This window comes from Anabrus simplex, chromosome 11, assembly GCF_040414725.1.
Source record: "Anabrus simplex isolate iqAnaSimp1 chromosome 11, ASM4041472v1, whole genome shotgun sequence".
Taxonomy (NCBI): domain Eukaryota; kingdom Metazoa; phylum Arthropoda; class Insecta; order Orthoptera; family Tettigoniidae; genus Anabrus; species Anabrus simplex.
In genome coordinates, this window is record NC_090275.1 from 84,653,678 (window position 1) to 84,669,373 (window position 15,696).

At 39.9% G+C, this 15,696-nt stretch overlaps 1 protein-coding gene across 1 annotated transcript in view; it reads right to left on the bottom strand.

Annotated features, from left to right (window-relative positions):
- LOC136883500 (platelet binding protein GspB) overlaps nt 1-15,696 on the bottom strand; it is a 133,377-nt gene that overhangs the window by 70,705 nt on the left and 46,976 nt on the right. The window contains exons 2-3 of the mRNA XM_067155849.2: nt 13,813-13,941; nt 10,133-10,376 (exon numbers count right to left, since the gene is read on the bottom strand). Coding sequence (XP_067011950.2) covers nt 10,133-10,376; nt 13,813-13,941 — 373 coding nt within the window. The remainder of the gene's footprint in view (nt 1-10,132; nt 10,377-13,812; nt 13,942-15,696) is intronic.

Here is a 15,696-nt window from a genome sequence, read left to right on the forward strand (position 1 = left end):
CGCCGTGTGCTTCCATTCCTTTTCTGTTTGGGCCAGTTATTTAACCTGTTCGTTTCCATGAAGGCCCGGTAGGTTGGGTATTAAATACCCCTGTATAAATCAGTTTTCATATCGCAAGTTGTGCCTTGAAAGGCCAGTGCTTGTAAGTTGATGTTGCCTTGAGTAGGCAGTAAGAAACAGAGCCGATTAGCTCTTTTCCAAGTTTTTGTACCTGTAAAGTGTGCCTCTGGGAGGCTAGATATTGTGATTTTGGGAGCAAGTGCTCTTGAGTTAGGTGATTTCTGCCCCTCATTATATAGTTCCTCTTCCTTTTGTAAAATTGTAAACTAGGGGCTTAAAGCCCGGATTTTCCCCCCTATCTTGTTTGATGATTGCTACTTGATGCTTTTGAAGATTTGAAGATTTGAAATTAGCTCTTTGTAACGCCCCTGTCCTTGCTATGCCTGATTTTTCGAAGAAATTCATTCTCCAAACCAACGCCTCATCATCGGCGGTGGCTGCAGTCCTCCTTCAGGAAACTGAACTCGGAAGGCGACCCATCGCCTATGCATCTAGGACCTTATCGGCCCAAGAGGCCAAATATTCCATGTATGAACTTGAAGGATTGGCTGTTTTATTTGCGTTAGAGAAGTTCAGCCTCTATCTGGAACACGTCAAGTTCGACCTGGAAACAGATAATCAAGCCTTAAGTTGGGTCTTAGCTAGGTCGTGTCGTACTGGTCGTATGGGCCATCAGGATTTCTGTCTTCCAGTTTGATGTTAGGCATATCAGAGGATCTGAAAATGTTGTTGCGGATGGACTAAGCCGCATGTTTTCTCATGATGTGGAAACCGCTGAACAGGATGATAGTTCTTCTCTTCCCACGCCCATACCTTCGGCATTAATGCCATTCTAACTGATGCCCCCATGTTGTTCAGGGATATTGAAAAATATCAACATGAAGATCCTGTGCCGGCCCCTATTATTGAAACCCTTTCTTCTGGGGAACATGTTGTCCCTTACGTGTTGAGGAACGGGGTTTTGTGTTGCCCCTCGAGGCATGACCAAAAGATGAAAGTAGTGATTCCAAACGTGCTTGTACCTATTATCTTCAAGTATTATCATGAGACCCCCCATTAGGGAGGCATTTAGGCATCTTCAAAACTCGAGAAAAGATTCGAGAGATGTTCATTTGGAAATGTACGGACGGCGAAATTTGAGAATTAGTAAAGGCTTGTAAATCTTGTTTGCTTAGTAAACCCACCTTGTCCACTAAGCTAGGTCTATCATCATCCCACCAAGCATCGCGCCCCATGGAATGCCTCTATATAGACTACGTCGGACCCTTCCCCCAATCAAAGGGGAACGCCAACAAATTCATTCTAGTGTGTATAGATGGTTTCACTAGGGTTTCTTGGTTATTTCTGACTAAGCTGGCTACCGCTCAGTACACCATTTCTTGTTTAAATACCCTATTTGCTTCTTTTGGTCCTTGTCAATATATAGTTTCTGATAATGCTAAAGTATTCACATTCAACTTATTCCGCAAATTCTGTTTTGAAGTGTCAATATCACATGTAACTACATCGGCGTATTATCCTCAACCATCTCTGGCTGAGCGGGTCAATCGTAATCTTGCATCTGCTCTAATTGCATTTCATCATGAAGATCATTCCAGGTGGGATACATACCTGCATTGGTTGGCCTTTGCTTTGAGTTTGGCAGTGCATGAGTCCCGAAAGTTCACTCCAGCTTCTCTGATGTTTAAATTTATGCCTAACAAGCTGCTCTCTAACCTTTGGTCACTTAACAATATCTTACCAGAGACAATAGATCCCGATAATATTAGAGATCTATGGAAGAAGATTAAGGCCAATCCTAAAGTGTCCCATGAAAAGGTTAGGGAAAGATATGATCGTGGATGAAGGCCCACCAATTTAAAAGTCGGAGATCAAGTCATGGTTAGAAACTTTGTTCCCGCGGGCAAGCTTGCCCCCAGATTTCATGGGCCGTGCATTATATTGGATTTCCTGACTCCCGTTACATTATTAGTGAGCAATCCAGCCACGGAGAGGATCTTTAGAGTGCACCTCTCCCAAGCAAAACCTGTTTAATGGCAGTACCTTGTTGCCACTACAATTTAGCAGGAGCTTTGAAGGTTATATTTTTTTTTAATTTAAGGCCTTCTGCCCTATGGTTTCATTTCTTTATGTGTATGATTTGTATGTACAATCTTCCCCTCTGGTTTTCCTGCTGTCAATTCCTTAGTGGCCATTACCAAGCCCCGTCTCCTGCAACTCCGCACTATTGGCACTAAAACACTTTCCACCCTGCCCGCCCCTCTGCATCAACAATAAAGATCGTACTCTCAAGTCTGCAACAACATTTCTCTGTCGCCGAGATCTTACTGCTTCAGTGCCTCCTCAGGTGTAACATCTTGTGCGGGACACAAGAGAGAAGAAAGGGCCCGCTTCAGTCTAGTAAGGCCTCATTCTGAACAGCGCGCCGGAATGCATCTTCCCGGCAAAGGCTGAAGTGCGGTGACCCAACCGCCAACTCATCTGGGGACTGTACATATACTTCTAATCTGCGGTGACCATCACCACGACTACCCCTCTCACAGTATCGGGAGAGGTGTATCTGAGGGTACTTGAGGGGTCCAGGCGACCTTCACCTGGGTATCGGCAAGCAGCGGCAGGTCTGGCCGTCAAATCTATCAACATGTATTTAACATTCTACTAAAACAAGGACACTCTTAAGCTGGAGTTAAACAAAATTCTACATATCAATTAAAAAAAAAAAAAAAAAAACACTTAGAATTTTTTTTCTCTTCACTGAAAATGTTTTCTCAAAATTCTTCTGTGTCACCCCCAAGGAGGGTCATTTAGGGGGGGAGGTCTGTACCGGGAGGTACACCCCAACGCCGCGCATTCAAATTCTGCACCTAAATGAACTCCTCTATTGGCAAAACAGTGAAACTGAAACTACACCAACTTAGAAATTTACTCACAAGATGTCACCACCTAAATATTGAGTAATTTTGTTATTGTGAAGTTTCCTGAACTGACTGAATTTCTACTAGTTTTGTTTGCTATCCATCAAGAAGTTTGGACATTCTTCCACAGATGACACTACTAGAAACTATGATCATGCACCCTGGTGCGAGGTGTAAGAACTTATAATTCAAAGAAGTTTTGTATTCACAAGTTTTTTCTTCTTTTTTTCTGATTGATGTTCATTTATTTTTGGGTTGGCAATATTTCCTTTGTATTTCCACCAGTTTTGAATCTAGCCAAACCCTAATTTCTGTAATTAATTTTCCACCTATCACCGGCTTCTTCTTCGATTCTGTGTGTAACTTTGAAATTAACCAATAAACTTGAGAGGGGTGGCTGGTTTATTCCTGAATGATCTCGAACCTTCCCTGAGGGTTTATAAACTGCGGATTTTCACGTTTCTTGGCCAATTGATCGTCATCTTACTAAGTGTGTGTGTCAAAGCAGGAGGCGGGCGGCCTCTTTCATTGGTCAGCAGTACATCTACAAAGTAATGGCCACATAACATCTTTCTTTCTTACTTACTCCACAGTTTAACCCAAGGGAAAGGTCCGAATCGTTAGCTATGTAACCTTCCTGTCTAATGTAACTTTCTGCTGGCCAAAGTAAAAATTTCAAAAAATCTTTAACTGTAAATTGGGGATAGAGTGTGATGTACCCTCTCGAGCTCCCCTTCATCTTGGTTTGAGGTGGCTACTTTTTGTAACTGTTTTTCCTCCTGTAATGTGTTAAAGTAATTTCTATACGAGTCACGTCAGTAGTTTGGGAATAGCCTCTGTTTCATCGGCCTAGAGCCCTTAAGTTTTTAAGTGTTTATTATATTGGAACGCCGTGTGCTTCCATTCCTTTTCTGTTTGGGCCAGTTATTTAACCTGTTCGTTTCCGTGAAGGCCCGGTAGGTTGGGTATTAATTACCCCTGTATAAATCAGTTTTCATATCGCAAGTTGTGCCTTGAGAGGCCAGTGCTTGTAAGTTGATGTTGCCTTGAGTAGGCAGTAAGAAACAGAGCTGATTAGCTCTTTTCCAAGTTTTTTTACCTGTAAAGTGTGCCTCTGGGAGGCTAGATATTGTGATTTTGGGAGCAAGTGTTCTTGAATTAGGTGATTTCTGCCCCTCATTATATAGTTCCTCTTCCTTTTGTAAAATTGTAAACTAGGGGCTTAAAGCCCGGATTTTCCCCCCTATCTTGTTTGATGATTGCTACTTGCACCTGTAATATTGTCATGAAAAAATTGTTAAATTTGAAATTCTGAAAATATAACCTTCAGTTTAAGTTTTTAATTCAATTCTTGACATTGTAGTTAGACCCATTCACCCCGGCACCTTCTTTCACCTCTGCGTTCCATGAATACCCTGGAACAAGTGGTAGCAGAGCGTGGTTGAATGGGTCTCAATTAAGCCCCTTTTGACGGCTTATAAGGACACTTCCTCTAAAGCATTACTTTGTCAATTTATATATTTTTCATCTAAACAGTGTTATGTGGCTGAAGATGTTGATAATATAAGAAACATGTACCACTTTTAACCATTAAATTGCCTTAAGCAATCATTGTATCGACTAGGTGGAAAATAAAAAAATAAAAAATAAAAGGGACCAGAGATGCGTTTTACGGCTTGCAAATCAAAATTACTTCCAAACCAGACAGGAATTGCTGCACTCGGGGAATGAATTTAGAGAGAGAACACTGTGATGGGAACTGCATGCAATGAGCATTTTATTTTTTTACAAATCGCTTTACGTTGCACTAACACAGATATGTCTTATAGCGACGATGGGACAGGAAAGGGCTAGGAGTGGGAAGGGAGCGGCTGTGGCCTTAATTAAGGTACAGCCCCAGCATTTGCCTGGTGTTAAAATGGGAAACCATGGAAAACCATCCTCAGGACTGCCGACAGTGGGGTTTGAACCCACTATCTCCTGAATACTGGATACACTAAGTGACTGCAGCTATCGAGCTCGGTCAATGAACACTTGCAGTCGGTCACCTCACAAGAGGCCATTGCTCACACAGAGACGTAAATCTGCATGTTTTCAATGGGCTAGAAATCATCCAACAAGGACAGTAGCTGTCTGACGGAACATAATGTGGTCTGACGAATCAAGTTTTTGCCTGTATTCCAATGACACACATTGTCGAAGGTCAAATGAAGCATTTCATCCTGGATGTGTGCAAGGTCAGGTTCAAGCCGGAGGCGAGTCTGTGATCCTTTGTTTTTTTTCTTCGTATTATAGATTGACTTTCAGTCAACATCTGCATGATGAGAATGCTATTGATACCCCGATTTTTCAAGATGACAACAGCAAATTTCATCAGGCTGGATGAATGTACAACTGGTTTTATGAACACTCCCCCACCCTATTACAACTTGATGGCCAGCAAAATCATCTGACCTAACCTCATTGAAAATGTGTGGGACATGTTGAAACACTGGGTAAAACGCAGACATAAGCATCCCCACCATTTGGTGGGATTGTGCGATCAAATCTTCAGGGAGTGACAACCTGGATGTGACGTACCTGCACAACCTTGTGGAATAACTTCCTAACCGAATCCAAGTGGTTATCAAGCCTAGAGCCGAAGTTACATGGTATTAAATGATGCTTGTAATGATTTCTCCAGGGGTGACTAATATTTTGTCCAGTGAGCTTATGTGTGTCCATTACCCTTAAAAGTGAATACACTGCCAGACCATTTATTTCTATTCAAGTGTACTTAGAATTCAATTCTCTGCAAACAGTAAATAATATATGCTATAAGTGGTTAGTTTTAATTAGTAGTATCACATTAGAAAGCTATTAAGGTAACACTCGCGTTTTATCTGTGGAAGATTCAGCTTATGTGGCAAGGAGAGAAGGAAGGTTTACCCCTCTTAATTTTGTGGTGAATGAGGCAAAGAGTGGAGGCAGGTTATCCGCTACCACACGTACCAGACTTCCTTGCATTTCTCTCATTTCTGACGACTACCGGTGCGGTTAGTCATTAACTCGGCTATTTTGACCTGTAAGAATTCTGGCATGAACAACTCACAAATTATATTTCAAACATTTCCTAAAATCAAGAAAAGTGAAAATGAAGAATCAGACAACAAATGCACTTGTATTTGCTGATGGTGTTATACTATGGGGTGAGACAGAAGCAGAAGTTAAACTAAACTAGATCTTTGGTAAGAAGAATTTGAAAGAATGGGAATGATCATCAGCCAAACTAAAACCGTCGGTTTAGTGATGAGTTGAAATCCTGAAGCAATGCATCTGTGAGTGCAAAATGAAGAAGTAGACATTATCAATAACTTAAAATACTTAGGGAACTTTGTTTCTTCTGACAATACCATAAACCAAGAACTACGCAATAGAACACAAGCTGCATCAAAATTCTACCACTCCATTTGTCAATAACTTTGGGACGACTCATTTCTAGAGATGGGAGTTACATATCGTAACGTGATACTGTATCCTAATCCATAACAGTAAGGTGTTCCAGAAATATTATGTTCCTCCGGAGATCCTAATACAAAAGTAACTGTCTCAGCGAAACCAAGGGAAGGGTAGGGAGTTTCTGATTGGCTAATGGATATTAGGAAGCATAGTAGCTCACTTTAAGCGTGCACTACTGCGCAGGCGCGAGCGATACTTTTGTAACAGTTTAGTGGCAGTACTGATATGCCTATCCTGTTACTTGCTGGTCGGTTATAGTTATTCTTTAGTTATTCGAAGTGCTTTGTATTAGGGTTATTGGTGGTAATACATACAGTAGCGTAGTTCCTCGGAACAGTTACACGTGGTCTTCCTACCGTTCATCTCGAGTTTCACTCCGTGTTCTGGACAACAAGTGAGTGGATTTACGATTTATGTGGACAAAAACTCAATTACAGAAAAAACGGTTCTTAGAAACGCGTTGAAATAAGGTACCCAATAATAATAATAATAATAATAATAATAATAATAATAATAATAATAATAATAATAATAATAATAATTTAAAAAAATTAAAAGTTCTACCGGTTAATTTAGTTCTGATAAAGTACATGGTACTCAAATATCAGGTCCTGAAAAGCTATCGCAAGTCCCATCACGTGAATCTGTGTGTCCTGAAATGTCGTCATCGACTGCAACCTGTGAGGCAGTGCAACAAAAGCTGTCAGCATAATTTTTACCAGTACAAAAGAGAAGTGATATAGGCCTACAGAGGAAAAAATAGGACGCTGGACACTGTTGTTTAGCACATACCCACAACCTTCTGTAAATGACAAAATACGATTTTGGAGCATTTTATACTGGATTTACGGAGCAAGTTGGCTACACGGTGTGTGTTACGTAGCTGTTTGCTTGTATTCGGGAGGTGGTGGATTCGAACCCCACTGCTGGCAGTCCCCAAGATGTTTTTCGGTGGTTTCCCATTTTCATCAAGCAAATGCCGGGACTGTTCCTCAGTTAAGGCCACGGTTGACTCCAACCTAGTCCTGTCCTATCCTATCCCAGTGTCACCATAAGATCGGTCTGTGTCGGTGCAACTTAACAAAACAAATAAAGAAGTACTGGATTAAACTCTGCTTACGTCTTGCCTGCTACGGCTATTTTCTCATGACCCATTCAGACGGCATCTGACGTGTTCATCACACTCGTTCATCAACATATTTTATGAAGTCCGGTCCTAATGTCGGTTTAACTACAGATCCTTCGACATCTACGAACACAGAACACCAATGCGTATAGCAGCCACGGCGCTTTTTATACATGAAGGTTTCGAAGTATTGATTCTCGGAATGTAAATGGGTAATTGCAAACATTTTTCTAGGAATAGTTAAGAATGAGAGTGATGAGCTAGCGAAAGGGACAGTAGGAGAGTCGAAAGCGAGATGAAGATATAATATTGCTATTTATAAGTACTTACTAAGGTACGGTTAGGGGCTGCAAGAGACATCAGGTATAAGGAATGTTCTTTCCAAAAGTTGATCTGCAACTTGTATTAGGCCTATGTTACTTTTATATCCTAATACTCCAACCTAATACTACAGTGTAACGGATACACAGGAACATGATACTGGAAAGCAACCACTTGCCCCATCCCTACTCATTTCCTCAAGCTTGCAAGCTCACATTGTACAAAACATATATTTTACCAATTTTTACAAATGGACTGGAAGCAGCAACGTTGATCAGACCTGCACAAAGTCACCTACAAGACACTGAAATCAAGTTCCTTTGGTCATGTCTGCAAAAGAGGAGGAGAGACAAAATAAGGAATGAAAGTATTCGGCAACAACTTGGATTGGACAGGAGTCTGTTGGAAATCTTAGAATTAAGCAGATTACGATGGTATGGACATATGAGAAGGATGACTCCAATTAGGACACCAAAAGCATACTATGAAAGGAATTTTGTTGGTAAAGAGGCCCAAAAGGAGGCCTTGTGATAGTTGGGAAAAGCAAATTTTCAAAGAACTTGCCAAACATGATGTAACATGGGAGCAAAAAGTAGAACATCAGCTGTGGATGGATAGGACAAACTGGAAGAGGCTCGTATACTATGGGGCTTGCTGGAGCGGAAAATCGATGACGATGATGATGATGAAGGAAATTAAAATGGAATGGGTTGTGGGATACAATAGCAAAGACAACACAAATGCTGATAGCGCACGTGTATGTTCCATTCAATTCCTTCCTGAGAATTATTAAAGAGCAGATTTAAAGAATGAACTTTTAGGGTTGCCACTGAAAAAAGAAGTTGAAATCGTAAGTTCCCGTAAGCATTAAACCTGTTAATTATAGTTTTAATTCAGAATTTTAAAACTTTTCCCAAATAGATAGCCAGTATGTATTTTTCTATTGCAGCTTGAAAATGAACGCAATCAAAGGAAGGAAAAAAGGGAAGGTTTCAAAAGAACACACTCCCCTCCGAAAAGTTTGTTGCCAATAAAGAAACCAAAACTGGATGAAATTATAATCCCTGAATCAACTACTGAATCAAAAGAGCAAGAAATTAAGAAACTAAGGCAGGAATTTGATACAGTTAAAAACAAATATGAAGCCGACACCATGGTAATGCACCACTATTGAAGCGTAATGCAGCTTTAAAGAACAGTAATTAATAATTACACTTTTTGTCCTTAATCTGAGGTGTAAAGTATTCTGTAAAAAAAAAAAAAAACCAACACAGCAAAAATAAACCAGAGTGTAGGCTAATGCAGAAGTACAAAAGGTTATTGCCAGTTGTTTCATGCCAGGGCAAATTCGGAGCTGAATCTGAAAAAAAGACAAGCCAAATGGGAAGCGAAGTATATTACATGGTCACTGACATTAGGCATAGCCATCTCTAGTAATGCCTGGCCTACACTAAGTCACAAGAGGGAGGTGGTCACCAACCCTTAACTAGATACAGCAGCAGATAAAATCAAGACCCAACTACTTGTATTTCAAAATAACGATGGATGACTGTTGACCTACATCGCTGTGAGATAGTCTTGTAAGCTTTAACCTAATATTTAAGAAGTCTGTGAGCACTCAATACACACAATATTATTAAATACTTCTTCATTTATAGCATACCATATTGGTTTGCCCAATGGACTTATGACAATCTGTAATTTCTTTTGTTTTTACACTTGTCTAAGAATTATTTCCCAGCGAATGTTTCTGAATACATAGAAAATCATAGAGAACAAAAGTTTTTGTGATAGAATTTTCAGTTTGAAAAGAGTAACTACTTCCTGAATATTTAGTAAATTCACGAAACATTACAAAATTCACTACATTGTCAGTTAAGACACACAATGTTTTCAGTCCATAAGTGTATTTCTTGTACGACACCTTTACACATTGTTGCCAAATCTGACACTGGAAGCTGTTTAACCGGAATAAATGTTATTGACCAAAGGCTGAAGAAACTAAAATGCTGTTTTATTTCTGGCAATTCCTAACAACCGTCTGCTGTTAAAGTTTTCAGTTCCTTTTACAAGAATTTCATCAACTTGAAGATTCACAACTTTTTCGCTCACAGAAAGTTCAACACTGTCCTTAAAGAAATGTGTATTCCCATTTTGTGAAAGAGATACTTCAAAAGAAGAGGACAATTTTCTCACATATCGAGGGACTCACCTTGGAAGTGTCGTCAAGTAACCGATCTTCATCCAGGTCTAGATCAACAGAAGAGATACCTGGCTTTCTTCCAGAGGAAACAGATGAATCCATCCCACCACGTCCTAATCCGCCTCTGATACTCGACTTTGGTGGGCGTCCACGGCGTCCTCGGCCTCGTCCACTGCTGTTGGCGAGACTGTTTAACTTAGCATCCGCTGGCGACTTTGACTCTCGCAGGTCCAAGTCTTCAGGGTACACCACCCTGTGTCATAATAATGATCATAATGACTTGGAATAAATTACTTTCATGCCTAGCACTTCCGTATCAATACTGAACTTTCTTTACATGATAATTCACTTCCAAGCAACCTTCTTATACTATGCATAAATAAACACAGACGAGGTACCTGGCTTATCCTATTACGTATACGGGGAACATGTGAAATAAGACAGCTAAAATTGGGCATTATTTTTTAAATTTAGAAGTAATATATTAGAAAAATAGGGAGGTTTGAGATATTCATTTCTGCATAACATCAGCTTCCTCTATTAGCCAGTCAATCATCTACAGAAGCATTATGAAAAAGCTATTGAAGATAGGGCCTTAATTTCTTTCCTGGCGAAGCATAGTGTTTACAGTGCACTATGTCGTCTGGTATGGGCTAGAACAAATTAGTTACTCTTATTGACCTGTCCCAGCCACACCCTTGGCTTTGATAATATGAAAGTGACTGAAGTATGAGAGATGCTCGTAATGCCATTCATTACATAGCCAGTACATGTAATGAATGGAGTGAAAATGTTGTCATACTGTCAGTTGGGGGTGTGCATTTCAATGGGCTTGGCAGACTGCTATGTAATAGCAACTTCGAGCTCGGTAAGGAAAGCAACCTGCTTTCTAACATTAAAAAAATATTTTGAAAGTCGCTATGGTTTCCTCTTTAAAGCAGGAGACACACAGCATTTACAGATCTTCAGGGTTCGTCCTGTAATGGTATGAAAGTGAATTTGTTTAGTTTTCAAAACACACATCACAGTTTTGTGTAAACCTACACAAACTGTAACCGACAACAAAAAGCAATCCTTGCATATTTCGGCTAAATATGCGCTGATTTGCCGCCCACTTGTTGAATAGCTACGCAATTCTTGAGGGAGCTCAATCAACCATAGTAATCATTGTAATACAATAAATACTGTTGCTTCCGATAGCTTATCAACTGTATTGTGTGGATGTCAGGGGTACAGTTAGCATAATTTCTTTTAATTGCAGTACTACTGTACATTAATTTTTTCTTTGTATATCATTCACAGCCCCATAAATCTGACAATGCAGATTTATTTCAACTGCCAAAACTAAAAGTACTGACTTATTCCAATATTTTTTCCCATTTTGGAATAAAAATAAAATTTTAATGATTTTCTAATGAATAGTGAGAACAACCCACACAATTTCATATAAAAGCCTATTTTAATATGTATGAAAATAGAACGTCATTCAAGATCGTTTAAATAAGGACCTTAGAAGTTATGAAAAATAATATTACATGATGATATGAGTGACTTTTCTGCAAGCGACTGACTGCAGCTTTTCTATGTCTATTTAAAAACCAGTTATATTTTTGAAGTTTTTGTCTGATCTGACATGGAATGTCCCGTATGTATCTTTCTAATTTAAAGGTCAGAGGAAAAGACAGGTAAGTCAACTCTTTGTCAAAATTAAGTTAGGAGTGATATACGATGGCTATTCCAAAAGATTTTAGCAGAGCATGAGAAAAATATTTATCTGCAAAACAACAATTATAACTTTTCAAAATACTCTCCATTAACAAGTGTACATTCTTCCATTCCCTGAAATCATTTAGAAAATGTCTCAGTCCAAGCTTCTTTTGGGATGTCACTTAGTCGTGATGCAGCAGAAGTTGCCCACTCTTGGACTTCGGGTGCTGTGACCTCCATGTGGCGAGGACTTCAGAAAGACAATCATTCATGTACCATTCAGCATTGACTGTAAAATGTGTGTCCAAGATCACAGAGGTGAGATGCCCCATTTTCGTATTAAAAAAAGAAAAAAAAAAGTTGACACCATCTTCTTTCCAGAGCTTTGACTTTGCTGAATTTTTATGGGAGGTTCCTACCCTGGAAAGCACCACACAGAACACTGTCTCTTCATTTCAGGGTCATAATGGTAGACCAATATTTCATCACCTGTAACAAAATTGTAGGTGTCTTGGGACTACTTTCCATTGAATTTTCTAGCATGAAACAACACCAGTCCACTCTTGCCTCCTTTTGGCTTTCTGTCAGGGAATGTGGCACCCAACGGGCACATCTCTTGGTAAGGTCTAAATAATAGTGAACAATGGTCTGTGCTGCTGTTGACCCAATATTTAGGGTCCCTTGAATGTCACAAAATGTACGATGCGGATCTCCTTTGATCATTTTCCTCACAGCATCAATGTTTTCCTGACTCACAGCTGTTGCTGGGCGACCAGGACGAGAAACTCGTGAAACCAATTTCCAACTGTGGCCCTAGAAGGGAAAGCCTCACCAAAAACCTGCAGCAAAGAAGAATTGCATTCTTCAGGCTTTAAATTCTTTTTATAATAGTAAAAATTCATTGCGTGAAAATAGCGCCGCAACAGATTCATCTTGCACCATGTCTGACTCAGCCTGCCTGTGCCCTTTTCCCACGCTGTGGAGGTACCACCACTGGGAGGGGTTGCGCACGCATGTACCAAGGTCAAGAAACATCGCTCTTTCAAATGAAAAGAATCCCATTATCCTCATAATTACGGTTTATGGGCTGCTAAAAACTTTCGGCGAAGCCTTCATACTGGGCATCGGACCAAGCTTAATTCAGTTTACTACATTTCAAGCTTCAGTTATTCATTTATTTGTAATTTTTATTAGTATATCTGACAATATTTTGAAATTAATATTTTGTTCTTGCCAAGTTCTGAAGGAAGTTGACTTAACCTGGATTTTCCTCCTGACACTTCGTATATAACTTGATTTGTCATTTATTTGTTCCTTTCCAATACTTATGCACAAATAAATATATTCTTATTTATATAATAGAGAAACATCAGATTATGAATCTGAGAAATGTAAATGAGCACCACCATAATTAGAAAACCATATATCTCCACCCTTTTCCATTCTTGGGTTTTGATCACATCTACATTTTAAAATGACTGTGAATAATCCCTAGTAACTATTATTACTGAAGTGAAACACATAAAATTATCAAGATGAATGTACTGAATGCAAAAACAAAGCAAAGTCATCTCCATACAGACCATGAAGGCCCTTTGGAGGGGTGGAAGGTGAAGGTTTTCACTATCCACAACCTCAGCATTTGATGGGGTAGAGTGGTTAGCTCTAAGACAGACTGCTTTTGCTCCTAGGAATTAACCTGGTACTCATTTTTGGTGTAGGCTGAGTGAATCTCAGAACCATTAGCCTCACGAGCATTAGCACCTGCGGAAGTGGAAATCTTGTTTCTTAAATTTTTCGACTTTCTGACGGGGAATCGAACCCACGTCCTTCTCGGTGAACCGAGCACACCTTTACCGCCTCAGCAAGGCAGCCACTGAATGTACTGAATGGTTCATAACAAATCTACATAGTTACACTGAATGAAATTCTACATTTGTTAACATATGAAGAGATACAAGATTTGTGAATGAGAATCGTACCTGTAGATAATACGGGTATTAGTTTCTGCATCATACAGGACGTTTTTAGTCCGTGGTGCAGATTCAAGGTGTTGCTGCTGGAGTACTGTAGCGATCTGACGCAACTGTTCTTGGCTCAGGGACTGAACACTGCAATAAAATACATATTTCAGTGTAAAAGAGATGGGAACAACATTATTTTAAAATCCTGCATCTGGATGCTTCATATACTCGTCTGATAAATGTACCACACTCCACAGAACTCCAAAACCAAAACTGAGTGACCAATTATAAATGGGCAGCTGAGAAAAAATGGATGTAGAACAACTAGGATTGATGAGGAGAAAGTCAATCTATTTGAAGACAGCAGTGTAAGAAGATGCGGAAATTGTCCTTCTACTTTCAAGTTTCTTTTTCTATGTCTCCCTCTTTCCCCACTGATTTATCACTGTATTTATTCTATTGTACGTTCCTTTCGATGTTCCTACTTTTCTATATGGAACTCAATTCTAGATTAGGATGATTTTCAGCTGCAGACTAAACTGCTTCAGAGGATCAGTGGTAGTGCATCCAACTCATGATCCCAAGTCTGTGGGTTCAACCCCAGCTGAGGTGGTCAATTTTTTAAGAGCTGTCAAAAATCTTGGCAATCCAAGTCATCATTAAAAGGTCTCTGGTGGTGTGTCACCTGACAAAATTAAACTCACTTGCTCATAAAAACCACCAAGTAAATATTCTGCTTTCATTGCTGGACAGCAGCAAAAACGGAATGTCAAAATTTGTAAACAATTCACCTAGATGACTCCACTTTAGAATGTCTGCACCTTTGTAGCTGAGTACGAAAGTATAAGGACGATTTTCACATCTTACACTGTGTGTGCGCATCAAACATTTTACTGTACACTTCATGCACACTGGCAAATAAGGACTCGTCTTCAATAAGAATGCATAAAACTTATAATATGTTAGTACGAGGGGAATCAAATATAAACGGGATTTTATTTCTTATTTAAATTCATTTATTGAAAAACACAAGGCAATTATTTATTTTTACACACAGTTTCCTGCTTTGGAAATGCATTTGTCCCAGTGTATGAGCAACATTTTTAAGCCCTCATCATAAAATGAACATAGTCGTGTCACCAGCCAGTTTCACACAAAGTCTTCCACACTTATCTTCAAATCGTTGCCGTCCTAGAGCTTCTTCAAGCGGTCCGAACAAATGGAAATAATTATTTTTCTATTTTTCTGTTTACTTTGAAAATCATTCGTCCGAGCTGTAAGGAGGATGATCAAGTGTAGTTCAGTACAATTCCTGTAGCTTGGAGAGAGTCAGAGCTGCAGTATGGGGCCATGCATTGTCGTGGATGAGGATGACCTATCGAATCGGCTGGTCTCCTCTTTTGCGGCGATATGCAACCCTCGCCTTGTTCAACAGCTCGCATTAGTAAGCAACATTGATTGTGCGTCGCTCATGCAAAATATCAATCAGCAAAAAGCTTCGCCGATCGAAAAGAACGGTTGCAAGAACCTTGCCAGCTGACAGTCGAGTCTTGGCTTTCACAGGTACTGCCTCCAGTTTCCTCCGCTACTCCTTACTGGCTTGTTTGGATTCGGGAGTGTAGTGGTGGACCCATGTTACATCGCAGGAGATGATCCGACTCAAAAATGCATCATCTTCTTCCGCAAACTTTGCTGTAAGCCTCTTGACAGACCTCCAAAGGTCTCAACGTCAGATTTTCGGTCAAAAGGCGAGGGACCCATCTGGAACACCCTTTACGGAACTGTAGGTCGTTTGTGATAATTGCTTGACAGCTCCCGTAACTGATTCCGATTAGTTCTGCAATTTCCGATACTCTTGCCCATCGATCGTCGTCAATAATGTCTTTAACTGCACTAATGTTT